General features: G+C 42.3%; 1 protein-coding gene across 1 annotated transcript in view; it reads right to left on the bottom strand.

Annotated features, from left to right (window-relative positions):
- Positions 1-17734, bottom strand: part of LCP2 (lymphocyte cytosolic protein 2) — an 88097-nt gene that overhangs the window by 20235 nt on the left and 50128 nt on the right. Inside the window, exons 4-10 of the mRNA XM_053298013.1 lie at positions 17013-17078; positions 12051-12082; positions 7172-7209; positions 3712-3904; positions 1732-1835; positions 683-737; positions 313-396 (exon numbers count right to left, since the gene is read on the bottom strand). Of these exons, the coding sequence (XP_053153988.1) occupies positions 313-396; positions 683-737; positions 1732-1835; positions 3712-3904; positions 7172-7209; positions 12051-12082; positions 17013-17078 (572 nt within the window). The remainder of the gene's footprint in view (positions 1-312; positions 397-682; positions 738-1731; positions 1836-3711; positions 3905-7171; positions 7210-12050; positions 12083-17012; positions 17079-17734) is intronic.

Raw genomic sequence — 17734 nt, 5'->3', positions numbered from 1 at the left:
CTTTATCCAGTTTTTCAGCAGGTTTGAAGTGTACACAATAAAAATACCCACAACATCCCAGAAATACTCCTTGGAGATTATTTCTCAATTACATGAGGACCTCTTGTCCATTGCTTGCTCATAACACATTGCTTGTCCATTGCTTGGCCCATAACACATTTCTGGAGTTTTACTTTTGACGTCTCAGCCAGTCATTTTATAATAGTCTGCAGCATGTATTGGCCTGTGGCTATCCTATTTCCTATCAGTTTCATATACTGCATTGAACAAATAATGTTAACTGTTCACTTAAGACCATAAACCAGTGCTAACCTGCTCCTGGGAGGTCTCTGTCGAATGGTGGCCCAGACCAATCAAGTGGGGGCTTATTCCTTCTATCTATAGAAGGAGCTGGAGCTGGTGTGAAGAAAAAATGTTGGGTCAAACTTTATGCTATTAAAGCACAGTCATCATCCTTTATTACAGTCATAGATCAGCATAATCAAAGCACAGTATTTCATATCCCTTCTATCATATGAAGTGTATTTGTTTTTAGAGTTACAATAATAACCTAATTCAGCAACTGAACAATTAGAAGAGTTGTAGAAAAGGTGGAAAGATAAACATGTAATATTTTGTGTTTTGGACAATAAACACGTACAAAAGGATGCAATTTTAAATAGGGATGCATAAGAGCACTCACGTTTAAATGACCTGATATTTTTTCCATTGCTTGAAGGAGAATAAGAAGGTAGCTGCTGAAGTAACAGAGATAGAAGTCAAAGTCTGTTTGTCACTAACAGTATGCAAAGCTTCACAGACCTGTTTCTTTCCTGATTTACGAACATTGTTTGTGACCAAGTCAATTTCCAGGTAGTCTAGACACATAAAGCTACAATGTAAGCACCATTTTACTGAAGATCTTCATTTTGCTATCCCAGCTCTGACTCACGTGCGCACCCTGACCTGGAGCATTTCCAGACAGGACTTTTAGATCACTTCTCTGGAATAGAGGGTGCATTCACATATTGGCCAGATTTACCCCAAAGTCCCTGTGAGCCAAAGTCGTGCACACACACTTCAGGTTTTTTATTAGGCGTTGGAATGTAGCCTGATTTTTTGTGTGGGGTAAAAAAAATAATCCAATTTTTGCATTGTTTTGGGGGAGCAAATTGGAACTCACAGTAAAGCCTCGCAGTAAACCTGCATTAAAGCCTGCTGTCTGAAAATGCTCCTGGATAAACAGATAGAAGAGAATAATGTAAACAACTGGTAATTTCAGAAGTAGGGCTAATGAATTATGCCTTTAAGGTGAATTATGCCTTTAAGGTAATAGGAAGCCTGTACAGACATAGATAGCCACCTAATGGCACAGCAGGGAAGTAACCTGCCTAGGGAGCATGTTCAAACCATGGTACTTTCCCCAGATTATGGGAAACACCTATATTGGGCAGCAGTGATATAGGAAGATGCTAAAAGGCATCATCTCATACTGCGTGGAACATAGCAATGGTAAACTCCTCCTGTATTCTAGCAAAAAAAACCATATGGCTCTGTGGTCGCCAGGAGTTCACACTGATTTGATGTCACAACTTTACTTTTACCTTTACCCTACAGACATAGATACAGGCTTACAGACATAGATACACTAATATGTACAAATTCCCCATGACTCAGAACTGGACTGCTATGTTTTTAATGAGAATAAATAAATGCAAAAGCAAGCAACATTTTTGTAGCAAAGAAACGTACCCCAGTGCCTCTGCCTCCACTTGCTGCTGGTACAGGGGAGGATCCGGGCCTTTGTGGTGGAACAGGAGGCTGAAGCAATGTTTTAGACACTGTTGCAGGTCTATCTAAAGGAAGCAAGAACATTCAGAGAAAACCAAACAATTAGTTAAAAGTGACCCCCTTTCCAACCTACTTTACCCTAAGCTATCTCTTAACTGAGGTACTCAAAGCCCTTTCATACAGAGCAAGACAGACCAAAAAAGTGACTTTTTGAAAGGGTGGAGTGCAAACTAACCCCTAGTTCCCTTACTTCTCTTGAATAAGAAAGGTTTATCAGACACAATCTCCTGGGAAGCCATGCATGTTTTCAGAAACAGCCCCCTTGGCATGCATAACTGAGGCAGTCCCACTTATTTCAAATTTTTAATTAAAGTGCCACTCCCAACCAGGAATATTTTCTCCATCCATCAAGCTAATTAACATGTCCCCACCTCCTGAGTAGAAGAATCAGAAGTCCTTGAACCTTTGTCAGGAGAACAGAGATTAAGGTAACTGACTTGTTTTCCCAGGAAAACAACCCTCACTGACAGCTAATCCAGAACAAGGCAACTTCACCAATAAAAGGATTAACCAAGCCAAGCAGAGGAAAGACCTCTGTCTTTGGTATTCTCAGCCTGCCCCTATGAAAAGCTGTGCCTTTGCAGAACAATAGAATCTATAGAAAATCCAGGTCCTCAGAGAGAGAGGTCCTGTATAAGAGAGAGAGACACAGAAGGAAAGAGCTTGCCATCCGGTTGGTCAGGTGCAAAGGATCTCAGACAGCCATCAGGAAAAAATAGCAGAAATCTTGATCTACAAAGAAACATGGGAGTACAGCCTAAGCACCGCTCAAAACAGACCCAGTCCAAGATCCAAGATTCAAGCACTCAGTATCCCAAACACAAGTCTTCTTGAGAACGTAAAGGCCCCAAAGCTCCAACAACCAGCTCGAGTCTACTGCTTTTTCTCTTCCTCTCTCTGTCATCCTGCTTCCATTTCAAGTCCAAGAATATGAGGCCAGTTCTAGAAATTTGGGGGCCTAATGCAAAATTAGGTTTGGGGGCCCCTTTGTACAGCTATTTTGGGAAGGTTGTCGGCACCCCTTGATCTCTCAGCTGCTCCTCAGCTAGCAACAATCTAGAACAGAAGAAAGAGAACTAACAACAGCCTCCCAGCAAAATCTCCTTTCCTCATTTTTATTTGCCTCATTTTCCTTGCGGGGTCATCTAATGAAGCTGACTGGCAGGAGATTTAGGATGGAGAAAAGTGAGGACTTCTTCACACTGTGTGTCATTAGTTTAAGGAATTCAGTGTGCAAAACATACATTTTGAAGGTCTTAGGTTCAATTTCTAGCTGCAAGGTTCTTGAGTAGGAAAGGTGGGGAGGAATTCGAGAGCTCCTCAGGGTAGATAGTACTGGGCTAAGTGGACCAAAGTCCTGACTCAGTGCAAGGCAGCTTCCTATGTCCAGGGGGAACTTATGGGATAGAACCCCTGCTTTGCACACAGAAAGTGCCAGGTCCTTCGGCTCTTTGTGGCAGGCGTCATCCTCAGCTGCCCCATGGTGCCTGCCTCTCCTCCTCTCTCTGTATCAGCGGTGGGCCAGCCTGTTTGAAATCCTGTCTCACAAGAGTATGGCTTCTGATCTCTCTCTCCCTCCCTCTCTCTCTCCCTCCTTCTCTCCTCTCCTCTCTCCTGTTTTATATACCTCTATCATGTGTCTCCCCATAGTCACCTCTTTTCTAAACTAAAAAGCCTCAGATGCTATAGCCTTGCCTCATAAGGAAGGTGCTTCAGGCCCCTGAGCATCTTGGTTGCCCTCTTCTTCACCTTTTCCAGTTCTACAATTTCCTTCTTAAGATATGGTGACCAGAACTGTACACAGTGCTCCAAATGTGTACTGATTTTTACTGTACAAGATTTGTACTGAAATGTTTGAAGGCAGGTTAAACAAATGATTACCTATGTATTGTGAGTTGGTTGGAAGTGATTTGGAAGGAAATATAGCATTGCGGTGTAGGTCTTCATCATTTGATGGAGGAGGTTCATAATCTGCTTCATTTTCATCATCCCCACCATCTTCATTGGGAGTTTCATAGTCTACACAGTCTTCGTTTTCCAGCTCATCTGGGCTTTCATAATCATCACTATCTTCCTGTCAAAAAAGAAGTACCATCCTGCCAAACTAGCTTAAAAGAGCAAGATAGAATCTTTATACCTTCATTGTGAAAAGTTTTAAATCTCGTCACAAATTACAATAATGTCTCATGTATCTAAGTTGCTTGGGAGAAGAGGGTTACATGACAAACCCTCCTAGGTTTATAAAAATGGAAATTCTGTTTCTTCTGGATAGGGTTATATTTATATGGGGCTACAGCAAAGAACAATATATATATTGATAGTCTGCTTAGATATTGGGGTTTCTACTCTATTATTGCATTTAGTTTTGTGTTATAGAGGCAAAGGACCTTTGCTTGATTTAATTTACTAGCAACCTACTGAATCAACAAACCTATGATATTGCCTGTCTGGTAAACAGACACAAAGCAGGCAAGTACCTTCGACAAGTAGTACAGAGGCTCAAGGTAGGAATTAGGCTGGCTGAAGTTGTCTGGTGGTGCAAAAAGAGAACCTACTGGCTTACCTTACTTAATTGTCCTGCCTGTGAGCATGCAGCAGTTTCAGCTGGTGGCACCAGACTGGTCTTCAAGTATCATCCCACTTCTCATACCAGGAGAACTAGGAAATGTGGTATATAGCCCCAGCTGAAACTGTTTGAAATTTCTTCCTCTGGAAACAGCTACAGGGGAGCAAACTACCAGTCTCTAATCTGCAGAGCTTCCAGTTTAAGCCTTGCAGCGTTTCTGGCCTCATATTGGAAACATGGAAATGAAGAGCACTTAAATGAGTCACAACTAACTTGTTCTACTGATTTCAGTGGGACTTATGCACAGCAATCTTCCTCTGAATCATAGCCAGGGGCTCCAGTTTGCTTTTACTTAAAAAAAAAGGTAGGTGGGAGGGGGGGAATTAAAACTTCTAGTTGGTTTAATACATACTTTGTTATCCAGTGAGACAAATCAGTCATATAACAGATTTCATTAAAATCTGATATTAGCAGGTGAGCAGTCTCTGCCATCCTACAGATTTAGCCTCCAAAGAGCTTTTTCTTCATAGCGGGACTGCACATTTAATGTCTCTCCTCCCAAATTTAGCCTCCAAAGAGCTTTTTCTTCATAGCGGGATTGCACATTTAATGTCTCTCCTCCCACCCCCGCCATCTAAGGAATGACTCTCAAGATTTCTGTCTCTCACCATTTAGCATTGGGAAAGGGTTACACCTTTCTGTGTCCCTCACTATCACAGTGAAAAGGGATTGGGAATGATCTGCCTTCCCATAATGTGTCTTTCCAATTGCATCTGAAACTGAATGTAACTTGTCAGAGTGATGAATGGGTTTATTCCCCTGGTAACTGAGCAAAGAGGCACCTTTATTAGGGGAAGAAGCTATTCCCATGATCGGTAGAAAGCGGGCTAAGGAAACCTAATCCGCTTTCTACTGATCATCGGAATCACCGGGCTTGCAGGTGGGCCCGGTGCTCGCAAGGCGGCTAGCCCACCTAATTCCCCCTCCCCTCATTTTTTTGCTTGTGTGCCACCATAGAGTATGGTGACAGAGCATGGAGACTGCAGCCAGCCTCCCGGCCTCAGGGGTCTCTCCAGAATGCTCCACGGGCTCACGTGGAGTATCCTGGAACTTCCACTGGCTCTGTGATGGAGCCGGTAGTCGTGTGGGTGGCCGATCTGGCCTCCCAGGGCTTGGTGGCTGCTCGTCTGCGAGGAAAGCCGACTAAGCCCACTCTGCCTGCAGACCCACAAGAAGCTCTTCTCACTGATCGTGAGAAGAGCTTCGAAGAATAACTGGCTCTATCCACCCCTAGCACAGCATCCCTCCAGCAGATGTTCCTGGTTTCTATCCTGTGTTTCTTTTTTAGACTGTGAGCACTTTGGAGACAGGGAGCCATTTTATTTATTTATATCCATGTAAACTGCTTTGGGAACTTTTGTTGAAAAGCAGTATATGAGGCTCTACACACGATCAAGGTGTAGAGCCTCAAGGGGCTTGGCGAGGACACGAGCAATCGCTCATTGCTGGGAGGCTGAATCAGCTGCCCAGACAAATGGTGGCTTCAGTCGGGTGCTCCCACACCCTGCTGCGGCTTGCGGGGTCTGGGGAAGGGGAGTGCTGTCGCAGGGCCCCCAGCTCCCAGGAAGGCACCGTACGAGTGTGCGGTGCCTTTCTGGGGTCCCCCCCCCATCCCTCTCCCTCCACCCCGTGTGTTTCAGCCGCGGCTTACACATGATTAAAAAAAAAGTTAACGGGGCGCTCACTCCGTTAACCTCGTTTAGCAGGAAGGGTTTTTAGGCCGGCTAGCCACTGTCGCCTGCGAGCCCGGTGGTTCTGACGATTACTAGAAACCAGGCTGGGTTCCCTTAACTCAGTTTCTAGTGATCATGGGAATAGCTTGTATAAATACTTCTTATATTCATATCGGCATTAAGGAATTATGCAAAGCAAAGAAAGTAATACCCCCCCTTCTTAATCAATTCCAAGAGATTGAAATGAACTACTGTTTTGCAGGGGATAGGCTAATAGGAGGAAGCCAAGGGGAAGCATTCTGAATTCTCATATCTTTCTCCTCCATTTAACTCTTATTAATGGCAGGGTACTAAGATTACTCAGGAACCTCTAGTACTGAAAGCCTGCCAACCTAAAACATGGTTATCTTTCTTCCTCCTGGTAAGGGAAGTGAGGTGCTATCTGGGAGCCTGACAGGTGCCAGTGGCTGATGCACGACTCAGAGATTGCTGCATTCCTACAGACAGAATAATAGGCTATGGTAAGCCAGCAGGTTCTCCTCTTGCATAAACAGTCTTCTATTTCTACTTCTCTGAATGTCTAGGATACATGGTGTTGAATATAACTGGGAGCCAGCGTGGAATAGTGGTTAGAGTGCTGGACTAGGACCAGGAAGACCCGAGTTCAAATCCCCATTCAGCCATGAAACTAGCGGGGTGACTCTGGGCCAGTCACTTCTCTCTCAGCCTAACCTACTTCACAGGGTTGTTGTGACGAGAAACTTAACTATGTATGGCGCTCTGGGCTCCTTGGAGGAAGAGCGGAATATAGATGTAAAAAAGGGATAATTGCTCCCTTCTATTACAAACAATCCAAACAAGTATTTTAAGCAATAAAAAATTAGGAGAAACAGGTGGTTTTTAAAATTTTGCCATGCTTAGGTTGAACCCCAAAACTGCCTTCAGTGATTGTTTTTTTTAAAGAAGTATAGAAGAATGAAACAATGCTATTGTGATCTTTGCCATAATTTCATTTCATTCAGCGGTATTTAAGGATATTTACAAAGGAAGACCAGCCGTCAATCTCCTCATGTCTCAGTTCTGTGAAGAGGCAAAAAAAAAAAAAAAAAAAAGAGAGAGATATCAACATATGGTGGATATAACATAATTCCACAATTTAACAGAGAATACATGAGAGGACGAGAGAAGAATAGGAGCAATACAGCTGATTCACACAGGCATGCCTATTACCCAATAATTATCTATCATTGGCTCTCAGCTGAACAGGAGAATACCCCCCACCCCATTATTGTACTAGAAGTGATATGAAAGCTCTGGTGGTGGTGCTTTGCTGTTCCACAAATGCAAGACTGGTAGTATGTATCAACTGATGAGTAGCTGAAGCAGAGCCATGAGCAAATAAGATGGGTGTGGTGACTAGGAATGTGCACGGATTGGTTTTTTAACTTAAATTTGTGCCTGAATTGAATCACCCCTTGATTTGTTTTGTGTCTGAATCTGTTCCCCCGAATCACCCCAGATTCGATTTGGATATGATTTGATTCAATTTGGATTCAGATTGATTCGGACCACTTATAGAGGTCCTAGGGGGACCAAATTTGGGTGTTAAGTAGGTCCCCATGGGTGCCACCTACCACCCAAAGTTCAAGGCAGCAGGGCACTTGGTTGATTTTTAATGATTTTATCTTAATTTTTACTGATTTTGTATATTTTCACCATAGGAAATAATGGGGATTCGAAGTCGCCCTATCCTAACCATAACATGGATCCCCAGTATGCTTGCTTTTTTTCTTTTTAGAAAATGCTAAACTCCCTTGCAGAAGTGGAGTTATGGAGCAAACAGTGTGATCACTATTTTTTAAGTGTTTGAATTCTTTGGTGTATAATAATTTTTTCTCATGATGAATCTTTATGAGGATTCGTTGCACACCTTCATTTCTTATGTCTATTTTGTCTGTCATTGGACAGTGTCAACTGTCAACTTCCATGACAATGTCGTGTCAATTACACCCCCTCACAGAGACACATACATTGGGGTACTCAGTTTATTTTTTAGGAATTTTTGAAGTGCTTAGATTATTTGGTGTCTTTATTACACACCTTCATTTCTTCTGTTCATTTGGACCTCACTGCTTTGCAAGTGGGGAATTAGTGGCATCCCATGTGCCAACTACACCCCAACCCGCAAGCCACTGGGTACTCAGTGTATATTTTAGGAATTTTTGAGGCGTTTAGACTCTTTGGTGTATAATGAATCCTCATAGGGATTCATTATGAGGAAAGGTTATTAGACACTAAAGAGTCTAAACACTTGAAAAAATCCCTAGAACATAAACTGAGTAGTACCCCACTGCCTTGCGGGTGGGAGGGCGGTGTAGTTGGCACATGGCAGTTGACAACTGGCACTATACAAAGACAGTCAAAACGAATAGAAGAAATTAAGGTGTGTAATTAATCCTCATAGGGATTCATTGAGGGGAAAATACTATACACCAAAGAATCTAAACACTTGAAAAAGTGACCATACATTTTGCTTCATAACTCGACTTCTACAAAGGCTATTGCTTAGCTTTCTTTTTTAAATGAAAGCTGGGAATCTGGGGGAATTAATAGGAGGAATCTTAATCTTGAATAAATTCAAATCAAATTTGGCACGATTCGATTTCGACCCAAATTGTTCTGTCTCCAAATCTCCCCAATCAGCTAGATTTGGGTACAAACCAATTTGTATCCAAATCAATTCACACATCCCTAGTGCTGACATTAAACCCATCCCAGCCAAACTCAACAATAGACAAGTGACATTGCCCTTATATTACAGCAGGAACAGCAGCTACTAATAAACTGCAGTGACTGACATGCCTTGTAGTGTAACGCAGGCGGTGCAGACCAACCCATGCTGCTGTGGGGCTCTAAATCACCCAGCAATGGTGTTGCACAAAATGGAATTACTGGTACTGCTGACTGAATGTCGCACACTATTTCCCTTGGGAATAATAGACATAGCATGCACAATTGAGCAAGTGACAGTGGAAATAATGTAAGTTTCATTGCACAAGTACATAAGCTCTATTTTAAGTAGTAGCAGAACTGCACACTGGTGCTGGAGATCACTTTTATGTTTACAGCAGCTCCAGCCAATTGGAAATGCCGGCATTGCCTTGCACAGGGGCGTAGCTAGGGGAGAGGGGGCCCGTGTTCATCCCTCTCTCGGGTGGCCCCCCATAGTGAGGGAGACAATGCAGAAAATAGGGAGGGATGGCGCTGGAGGGCCCTCAGGAGCTGGGGGCCCGTGTTCTTTGAACCCTTTCATTCAATTATAGCTACGCCCCGGCCTTGCATATCATGTAGGCCAATGTCCTATTCAGTACTATGACTTGGTGCCATTTTAGATAGGGATGTGCATTTCGTTTCGGATACAAAATGTTTTGTGCACAAAACAGGCCATTTTGGCTGTTTTGTAGCCAAAACAAAACACCCAATGCTCAAAACAGAAAATTTTGTAGCCAAAACAAAACGTCCCTATTTCGGATACAAAGCGTTTTGTTGTTTCGGCTGTTTTGGAACTCCATTTTGCAATCACAAAAAGTCTTTCTCCTTCAGTCTCCATTTTGAGTTTTGACATCTGTTTGAATTTCCAGCCCTTCCAACCCGCAGATTGGCCAGCGAAAGCATGGGCTGATCTGCTGGCAATTGCCTCCTTATTCCTTTTAAGCAAATTAAAGGGTAAGTTTTACCCTCATTGGCTAGTGGGCCAGTGTGCATTTACCCTCATTGGCTAGTGGGGCACTGTGCATTTCATTGTTGTTGTTTCACACTGTTGTGTGTAGATCAATTGCATTTCGGATGGGGGGGATGTGGATGTGCATGACCTTTGGAAATCTGCCTAGTTTTTTCCAAAGCTCTGCTGCTGTTGATGTGTGATGTTGATGTTATTTGGGGTGGATTTGGGGCAGAAAGGGGGTTTTGGGGGCAGAAGAGTGGTTCAGGTGGTAGTGCCCCAATAGATGCCTTCTGCCACCCAGATTCCAAAGGAATTGGCGAAAGGGCTGATTTTTTAAAGAATTTCTGAAGTTGACATGTCTTTGGGGCAGAAAGGGGGCCTGAGGGGCAAAACAGTGTGTTGGGTGGCAGTGTCCCAAGGGGTGCCTGCCACAACCCAGATTCCAAGGGAATAGGGCAAAGGGCTGATTGCTTAGGAATTGTTGAAGTTTAAGCTTCTTTAAGGTTTTTTCTCCATAGGGAATAATGGAGGTTTCAGCAGACCCATAACTCCACCTGGGGAGCACTGGGGTGGCCGGGAGCGAGTAGTGGTGTAGTGCACATAGGGTGCCAACCACCCCCATGGGTTGATAACCCATGGGGTGCTGGGTTCTGTTGTTTCTGAGGTGTTAGTTTCTGTTGTTTCTGTTGTTTCTGAGTGTAGATTCTTTGGTAGCATATGAGATTTTCAATGAAAAACCATGAATCCACTCTCATATGCTACCAGAGAATCTGAACTCAAAACATCTCAGAAACAACAGAACCCAGTACCCCATGGGTTAGCAACCCATGGGGGTAGTTGGCACCCTATGTGCTCTACACCACCACTCGCTCTGGGCCACCCTAGTGCCCCCCAAGTGTAGTTATGGGGCAGGAATTATGGAGGTCCATCATTCCCTATGGGGAAAACTTTACAGACACGCAAACTCCATTACATCTTTAAAAACCAGCCCTCTGCCAAATTTATTTGAAATAATTCTGGCAGCTTCCTTGCCCCCACTGGGCACTACCACCCACCCTACTCTGCTCTTGGCCACCCCTTTCCTCCCAACCTGAAGCTATACTTTTGCTGAAACCTCCATTCTTCCCTATGGGAAAAAAAAATCCTTTACTTCAAAAATTCACCAAAAATCAGCCCTTTGCCCAATTCCTCTGAAATTTGGGTGGTAGTTTCCACCCATTGGGCACTACCACCCCCACCCACTAGTTTTTCCCTGGGGCCATTTTTAAAAATCCAAAACGTTTTGGATTTTGCAATTTCGAACAAAGAACAAAATTGGGGTGTTTCAGTTTGGCTGATTTTGAACAAAGAACAAAATGGGAGTGTTTCGGATTTGGGCCAAAAACAAAACAGAAAACAACAACAATGCACAGCCCTAATTTTAGATACATTGTAAGCAAATAGAGAAGGAATAGGAATAGAGAAGGAATAGGAATAGAGAAGTTCCTCTGAGGTTTTCCCTTACTGTGGACTCTATAAGCTTAGTGTCTGCTTTAGCCATGACACAGACAATGAGTAAGTATTGAAATGACTTGACTAGCAAGCCAGAGTTTGCCAGTTCGAATCCCCACTGGTATGTTTCCCAGACAATGGGTAACACCTATATCAGGCAGCACTGATATAGGAAGGTGCTGAAAGGCATCATCTCATACTGTGCAGGAGGAGGCAATGGTAAATCCCTCCTATATTCTACCAAAAGAAAACCACAGGGCTCTGTGGGTGCCAGGAGTCAAAATCAACTGGACGGCATTTACAGTTACCTAATGTCTAGTGCCGTAAAATCATTTATAAGCAACTGACCACATTACCTTCAAGCAGATTGTTTTGCCTATGATGAGATTCCAGACAGGCTCTTTGATCATTTGTGTGGCTTTATTGGGGTGCAGTTTCTTTTTAAATGTGTGATCAACAAAAGAGCAAGTAGGAGTGGAACTACTGTAGAGCTCTATCAGTATGGAACACAGTTTTTCCTGCTTCATCTTATTGAAAAATACAGACATGCTATGAAACACTTCCCCCCCTTTTTTGTTTGCTTCTATTAAAACTCATTCTGCTTGAAAGCACAAACAGTGAACATTTCTGGAAAAAGCTGAACTTGGCCAAGATAGCTTTTACATAGCTAGCCACAAGTGCATTCATGAATAGAAAGTGCTTTTACCTGTATTTTCAGGAACCCTTGGTGCATGTGTCCTGTTGTAGTGTTGGGAGAGAAAAGAGAGTGATTTTCATGACTTAATGGTGAACTAAATATATTTGAGCATAATCCTATTTAGTTAAACTAGTCAGCATGTACAGAAATAAATGAGCAATTTAATCTCAGTTTGAATCCCACCTCATGTTGTCAAAGTGATCCCAAATACAGGGCTGGTTTGGATAGATGCATTGAGTTCATTCACACTATCAAAAACTGTGTTTTACTTGAGTTTGGGAGCCACAACAATTTTTGGTTGTGCAGAAGCAAGGTAAGAGAAAAACGTCGGTAGAAGTGATTGAGTGATTGGAGTGATTGATATCACTCCAATGATGAATGCAAAAATGGACAGTAAGTATCCCTGAAACTGTTGGGAATGTATGAATCAGCTGGGACCTTTTTATCATATGTGGTGGACATGTGGCAAAGCTCAGAAATTCTGGAAGATGATACATAGTAGGATGCAACAAATTTTAAACATAGACTTTCATTTTTTACCAGAAATGTTTATGTTAAATATCACCAAACTAAGTTAAATATCACTTATATTTCTGCAGAATATACGGAGTTGTCTTTATATATGATAAGTGCTGCTAGGATTCTTTATACCTCTAAAAGGAAAATACATACCATTCCGACATTAGAGGAATGGCATATTAAACTTTGGGAATAAACTTTGGGAATATGCATCAATGGCAAAAATAGTAATCTATATATAAAGAATAAGTCCATGGATAAATTTGAACGTATTTGGGAACAATTTGTATGATACAATTTGTCACAAGGTCGGATACCTCATCTGAGATTTGGATTCTCCTTGCAACAAGTTTGTGAAAAGTTTTTAATTTTATTAATGATTATTTTCAATCCCTAAGTTATTTAAACATTTTTAACTGGAAGCTAACAGATTAAATCAAAATGAAAGCAGATAGAACAAGATGATACAATAGAGAGTTGAAATCCTGGTTGATATTTATGACATTTGGGAATATGAGTTATTGTATTTGTGTAATTTTTCCCTATTTTTCTCTTTCCTTCCTTTCTCTTCTGAAATTTTCTCTCTTAAATAAATTTTTTTTTAATTGTGTGATTGTGTGTTCATGATCATGGTAAATGCACATCCTTATCACATGTAGTCAGGCCAGCAGACAAAGTAACGTCTGAAATGGTCCTATCAGGGTGCAGGGTACCCAGAATAGGAAGATATTAGTGAGAAGTCATTAACGTGATGGCTTTGCTTTATGGAACCCAGTAACTTGTACGTGCAACTGTGCAACATTTCAGGTTGGCCATTGGATAATAATGTTACAATTCTCTTGTATTTAGTGGGGTAGAGAAACTCTCCCAATTGAACCCCAACAGAACATACCTACAGTTGTTGTCGTTAGTGTCTACTTTGTCTCTCTCTCTTTTTTAAGATGGTGAGCCTTTTGGGGACAAGGAACCATCTCCTTATGATTTTTTTTTAAAATGTAAACTGAATTTTTGTTGATGGAAAGTGGAACAATAATAACAACATAATTGAAATAAATGAAGAAAAATAGATTTGACAGACTGTAAAGAGACATAGTTCAAAGCAGAGTTATGAATCTGAGGATCTTTCGGTGCTCTGAACTGATAGTGCATCTACAGTTGAGATGAGCTTAATAAAAATGAAACACAGATTATGAGTGAAGATGAAAGACAAGAACGTTTAGGGTACAACACTGTGCTACTATCACCAGCTACCATATTGCACAGCTTGCATACATGTACAGAGCACCTGTGACTCAGGGCAAAAAGCATATATGGAGTCATTTTCTTTGTCACTGTTGTGTGCAAAGTAGGTTCTCTGTTCCCCACTGAATTACAGAGGAATGGAAAGCATATGTTAGGTGTGCAATTATGCTTTAAAGAATCTCATAATCTGATCCACAAATGAAGCTACTGGAGTTAATTTTATTTATTTACTTATTTATTTATTCAATTTATATACCACGCTTCTAAAATGGCTCAGGGCAGTTTACAAAAGAATAAAAAACAATTAAAACCAGTTAACAATTAAAATCAAAACTATAAAAACAGAATAAAACCAATTAAACATTCAAACAACTAAAAACCAGGGCAAATGTTTAAAACAATTTAAAACAGTTTACAGCAGTTTAAAAAACCCTGAAAAGCCAGGCCAAACAGATAGCTTTTAAGGGCTCTCCTGAAAGACAGTGATGGACTCAAATTACTGATTTCTGCTGGGAGTGCATTCCTTATCCCAGGAGCAGCTACAGAAAAGGCCCACCTCTGAGTCGCCACCAGATGAACTGGAGATGGACCTCCTCAGATGACCTTAATGTGTGGTGGGGATCATGCAGAAGAAGGGGCTCTCTGAGATAACTCGAACCTAAGCCGTTCAGAGCTTTACAGGTAATAACCAACATTTTGTATTTTGCCCGGAAACATATCTGCAGCCAGTATAACTGTTTCAAGACAGGCATAATATGGTCTCTCTGGGTTGCCCCAGAGACCAAGCTGGCTGCCGCATTTTGAACTAACTGAAGTTTCCGAACTATGTACAAAGGCAGCCCGACGTACAGTGCATTGCAATAGTCAAGCGTGGAGGTTATCAACTGATGCACCACTGTTTTGACGTCATCCTCTTCAAGGTATAGACACAGCGGTCGAATCAGCCAAAGCTGAGAGAAAGCACTCCTGGCCATGGCCTCCACCTGAGATACTAGGGTGAGGCCTGGGTCCAGGAGTACTCCCAAACTGCGCACCTGCTCCTTCTAGGGAAGTGCAACCCCATCCGCCACAGGAAGATCTAACTCACCCCTCAGATTCTGAGCCCCTGCAATGAGCACCTCCATCTTGCTTAGATTCAGCTTCAATTTGTTATCCCCCATCCAGCCCATTATTGCCTGTAGGCAGGCATTTAGCAAATGAGTGCCATTTCCCGAAGATGAAAAGGAGAAGTAGATTTGGGTGTCATCAGGATACTGATAACACCCAGCACCAAACCCCCTGATGACCTCACCCAGCACCAAACCCCCTGATGACCTCACCCAGCACCAAAACCCCTGATGATCTCACCCAGCGGTTTTCAAATATTGAAAAACTTTGGTGACAGAATGGAGCCCTGAGGGACTCCATATAACAGCTCCCATTTTGAGGAGCAACTGTCACCAACCTCCACCATCTGGAATCTACCCAAGAGATAGGAACAGAACCACTTCAAGGCAGTGCCCTCTATCCCCAATTCCCCCAGGCAATCCAGAAGGATACCATAGTCCATGGTATCAAACGCCGCCAAAAGATCCAGAAGAACCAGCAGAGTCACACTCCCTCTGTCGATTCCCCGGTAAAGGTCATCCATCAGGCTGACCAAGGCTGTCTCCACCCCATAGCCAGCTCTAAAGCCAGTTTGAAATGGGTCTAGATAATCAGTTTCCTCCAAAACCGCCTGGAGCTGGTTGGGCACCACCCTCTCAATCACCTTGCCCAAACAAGGAAGACTGGAGATTTGCCTGTAACTATCCATTGTTAAGGGGTCCAGGGAAGGCTTCTTAAGGAGCAGTATAACCATTGCCTCCTTCAGACAAGGAGGCACCCTACTCTCCCTCAGCAATGAATTTACGATATTAACTAGGCCACCTCCAACAATCTCCCTGCTAGATAGAAGCAACCAATTTGGGCAAGGATCCAGAGAACAGGTGGTAGGCTGCACCGCCTGAAGCAGCTTGTCCATATCCTCAGGAGTCACAGATTGAAACTGATCCAACCTAATACTGCAAGAAGGATTGCTGGACACCTCCTCCATAGACCTTGCAGAAATAGTGGAGTCCAAGTCAGCCCCAATACAGGAGATCTACAATACAGGAGTCAGCCCCAATACAGGAGATTCTCAAAGAATCCATTAAAAGTGTTAAGCCAGTGCTTGGGGGGGTGGGAGGTGGGGGGTAGGGAGACTGATGCGCTTCTCAAAACTCATGGGAAAGAGCTTTTGGGGGATTTAGAAATTTAATTGCTATCCAGGGCAGGCTTTTTAAAGCCCTCAAAGTTCCTCCCCAAGTTTGAGCTTGGAGTCATTTGCCAGTATCTCCAGACCCAAGTACTGTTTACTGAAATGTTCCACTAGTAAATCTTAGGAGTGGGATTCCAATGAATTGCAGTCTCAAATTGAGGTACAGACTGCTACAGTTAACCAGCATTTTCAGCCACATTCTGTTTAAGGAAACCAATGTACCACCTTAGAATGATTCTGGATGAAATTCTTGGATTCATCTTTAAGATAAAATTATGAAGTAAATGGTGCATGTAGTTTTACAAGCAGAATTACAATGCTATAGTGTAAATTACTGTGATTGTACAGGATGATCATACCAATGGCAGTCAGTGAGGGTGGTGCTGGGAGGATGGCGAGAGGTACCTTTAAAAAGTGATTACCAGCACTACCACCAGCACCTGCAAGCTGCTGCAAGCAGTGGTGCTCTGCCCAGCATCCCATGTGATGGCTGCCAGAGCTCCAGCACTCACCTGGCCTCCACACATGCACAGAGGCCAGGTGAGTGCTGTAGCCGTGGCAGACGCCACATGGGATGTCGGGCAGGATGCCACTGCTTGCGGCAGCTTTCAGGTGCTGGTGGTAATGCTGGTAATCACTTTTTAAAGGATTGCCCCCCTCCCCAGTGCCATCCTTACTGGCCGCCACTGGACCATACAAAATATAAACAATAACCATGTTAAACTGATGTATTAAAAAAATCTATATATGACTATATATAATTCTAGTTCTCATAGGCATATATCATTTTTGCGTACTCTTCTTCCTTTTCATATCATTTAAGTATACTCACTTTAGTCTTGAATGTATATGCCTGGTTCCACATCCACTCTCCATATAGTTCTGAAAAAAACAACTCTCCTTTTTTTAAATCAACAAAATGTGTTTCCTACCTTTTTGGAAAGAAACTCTTTCTTTCTTCATTTCGATTTATTTCCTGACTTAGCTTGATTAGTATTCTAGGATTTAAAAACATATATATCAACCATGTATTATTAAGCCAAGATGACATTTCTGAGAGTATATTTTGCAGTATATTACAATCTAGGATAGGCTCCAGCTAAAGCGAAGCATTTTTATGTCCCATTGATTTTGATGATAGAGCATTAAGGGCATAATTTTGAAATAAATGGCACGTTCCCAAACTCCTGCATGCTAACACTTCCCAATTAAGTGTGCATAGGTTTGCAGACACAAATTTGCTTAATTTTGGCAGGATTATGCCACGCATTGTTCTTATTGGTGCGGGGGGGGGATGTTAAGCACATACTCAACTCTTCTTTTGAAATAAAGGGGATGTGCTAATGAGGGTATTTGAAAGAGCCACCTTTCAAAGTGTTAATTCTCTTCATATTTAGCAGGGAGAGAGCAACCGGCCCTGTCCAGCCCCAGCACAGCATCCCTCCAGTGGCTGTTACTGAGGTCCACCTTGTGTTTCTTTTTAGAATATGAACCTTCTGGGGACAGGAAACCAACTTTTTATTATTCTTATTATTTTTCTATGTAAACCACTTTGAAGACTTATTTTGTTGAAAAGAGGTATATGAACAAATAAATAGATAATAAATACATAAATAAATAAATAGATAGATAGATAAAATGTGCAATTCAATTC

The sequence above is a fragment of the Hemicordylus capensis genome, chromosome 2 (genome assembly GCF_027244095.1).
Source record: "Hemicordylus capensis ecotype Gifberg chromosome 2, rHemCap1.1.pri, whole genome shotgun sequence".
In the NCBI taxonomy this organism is placed as follows: Eukaryota; Metazoa; Chordata; class Lepidosauria; order Squamata; family Cordylidae; genus Hemicordylus; species Hemicordylus capensis.
Note: the sequence above shows the minus strand (reverse complement) of the source record. Positions and strands in the feature narration are given on the sequence as shown.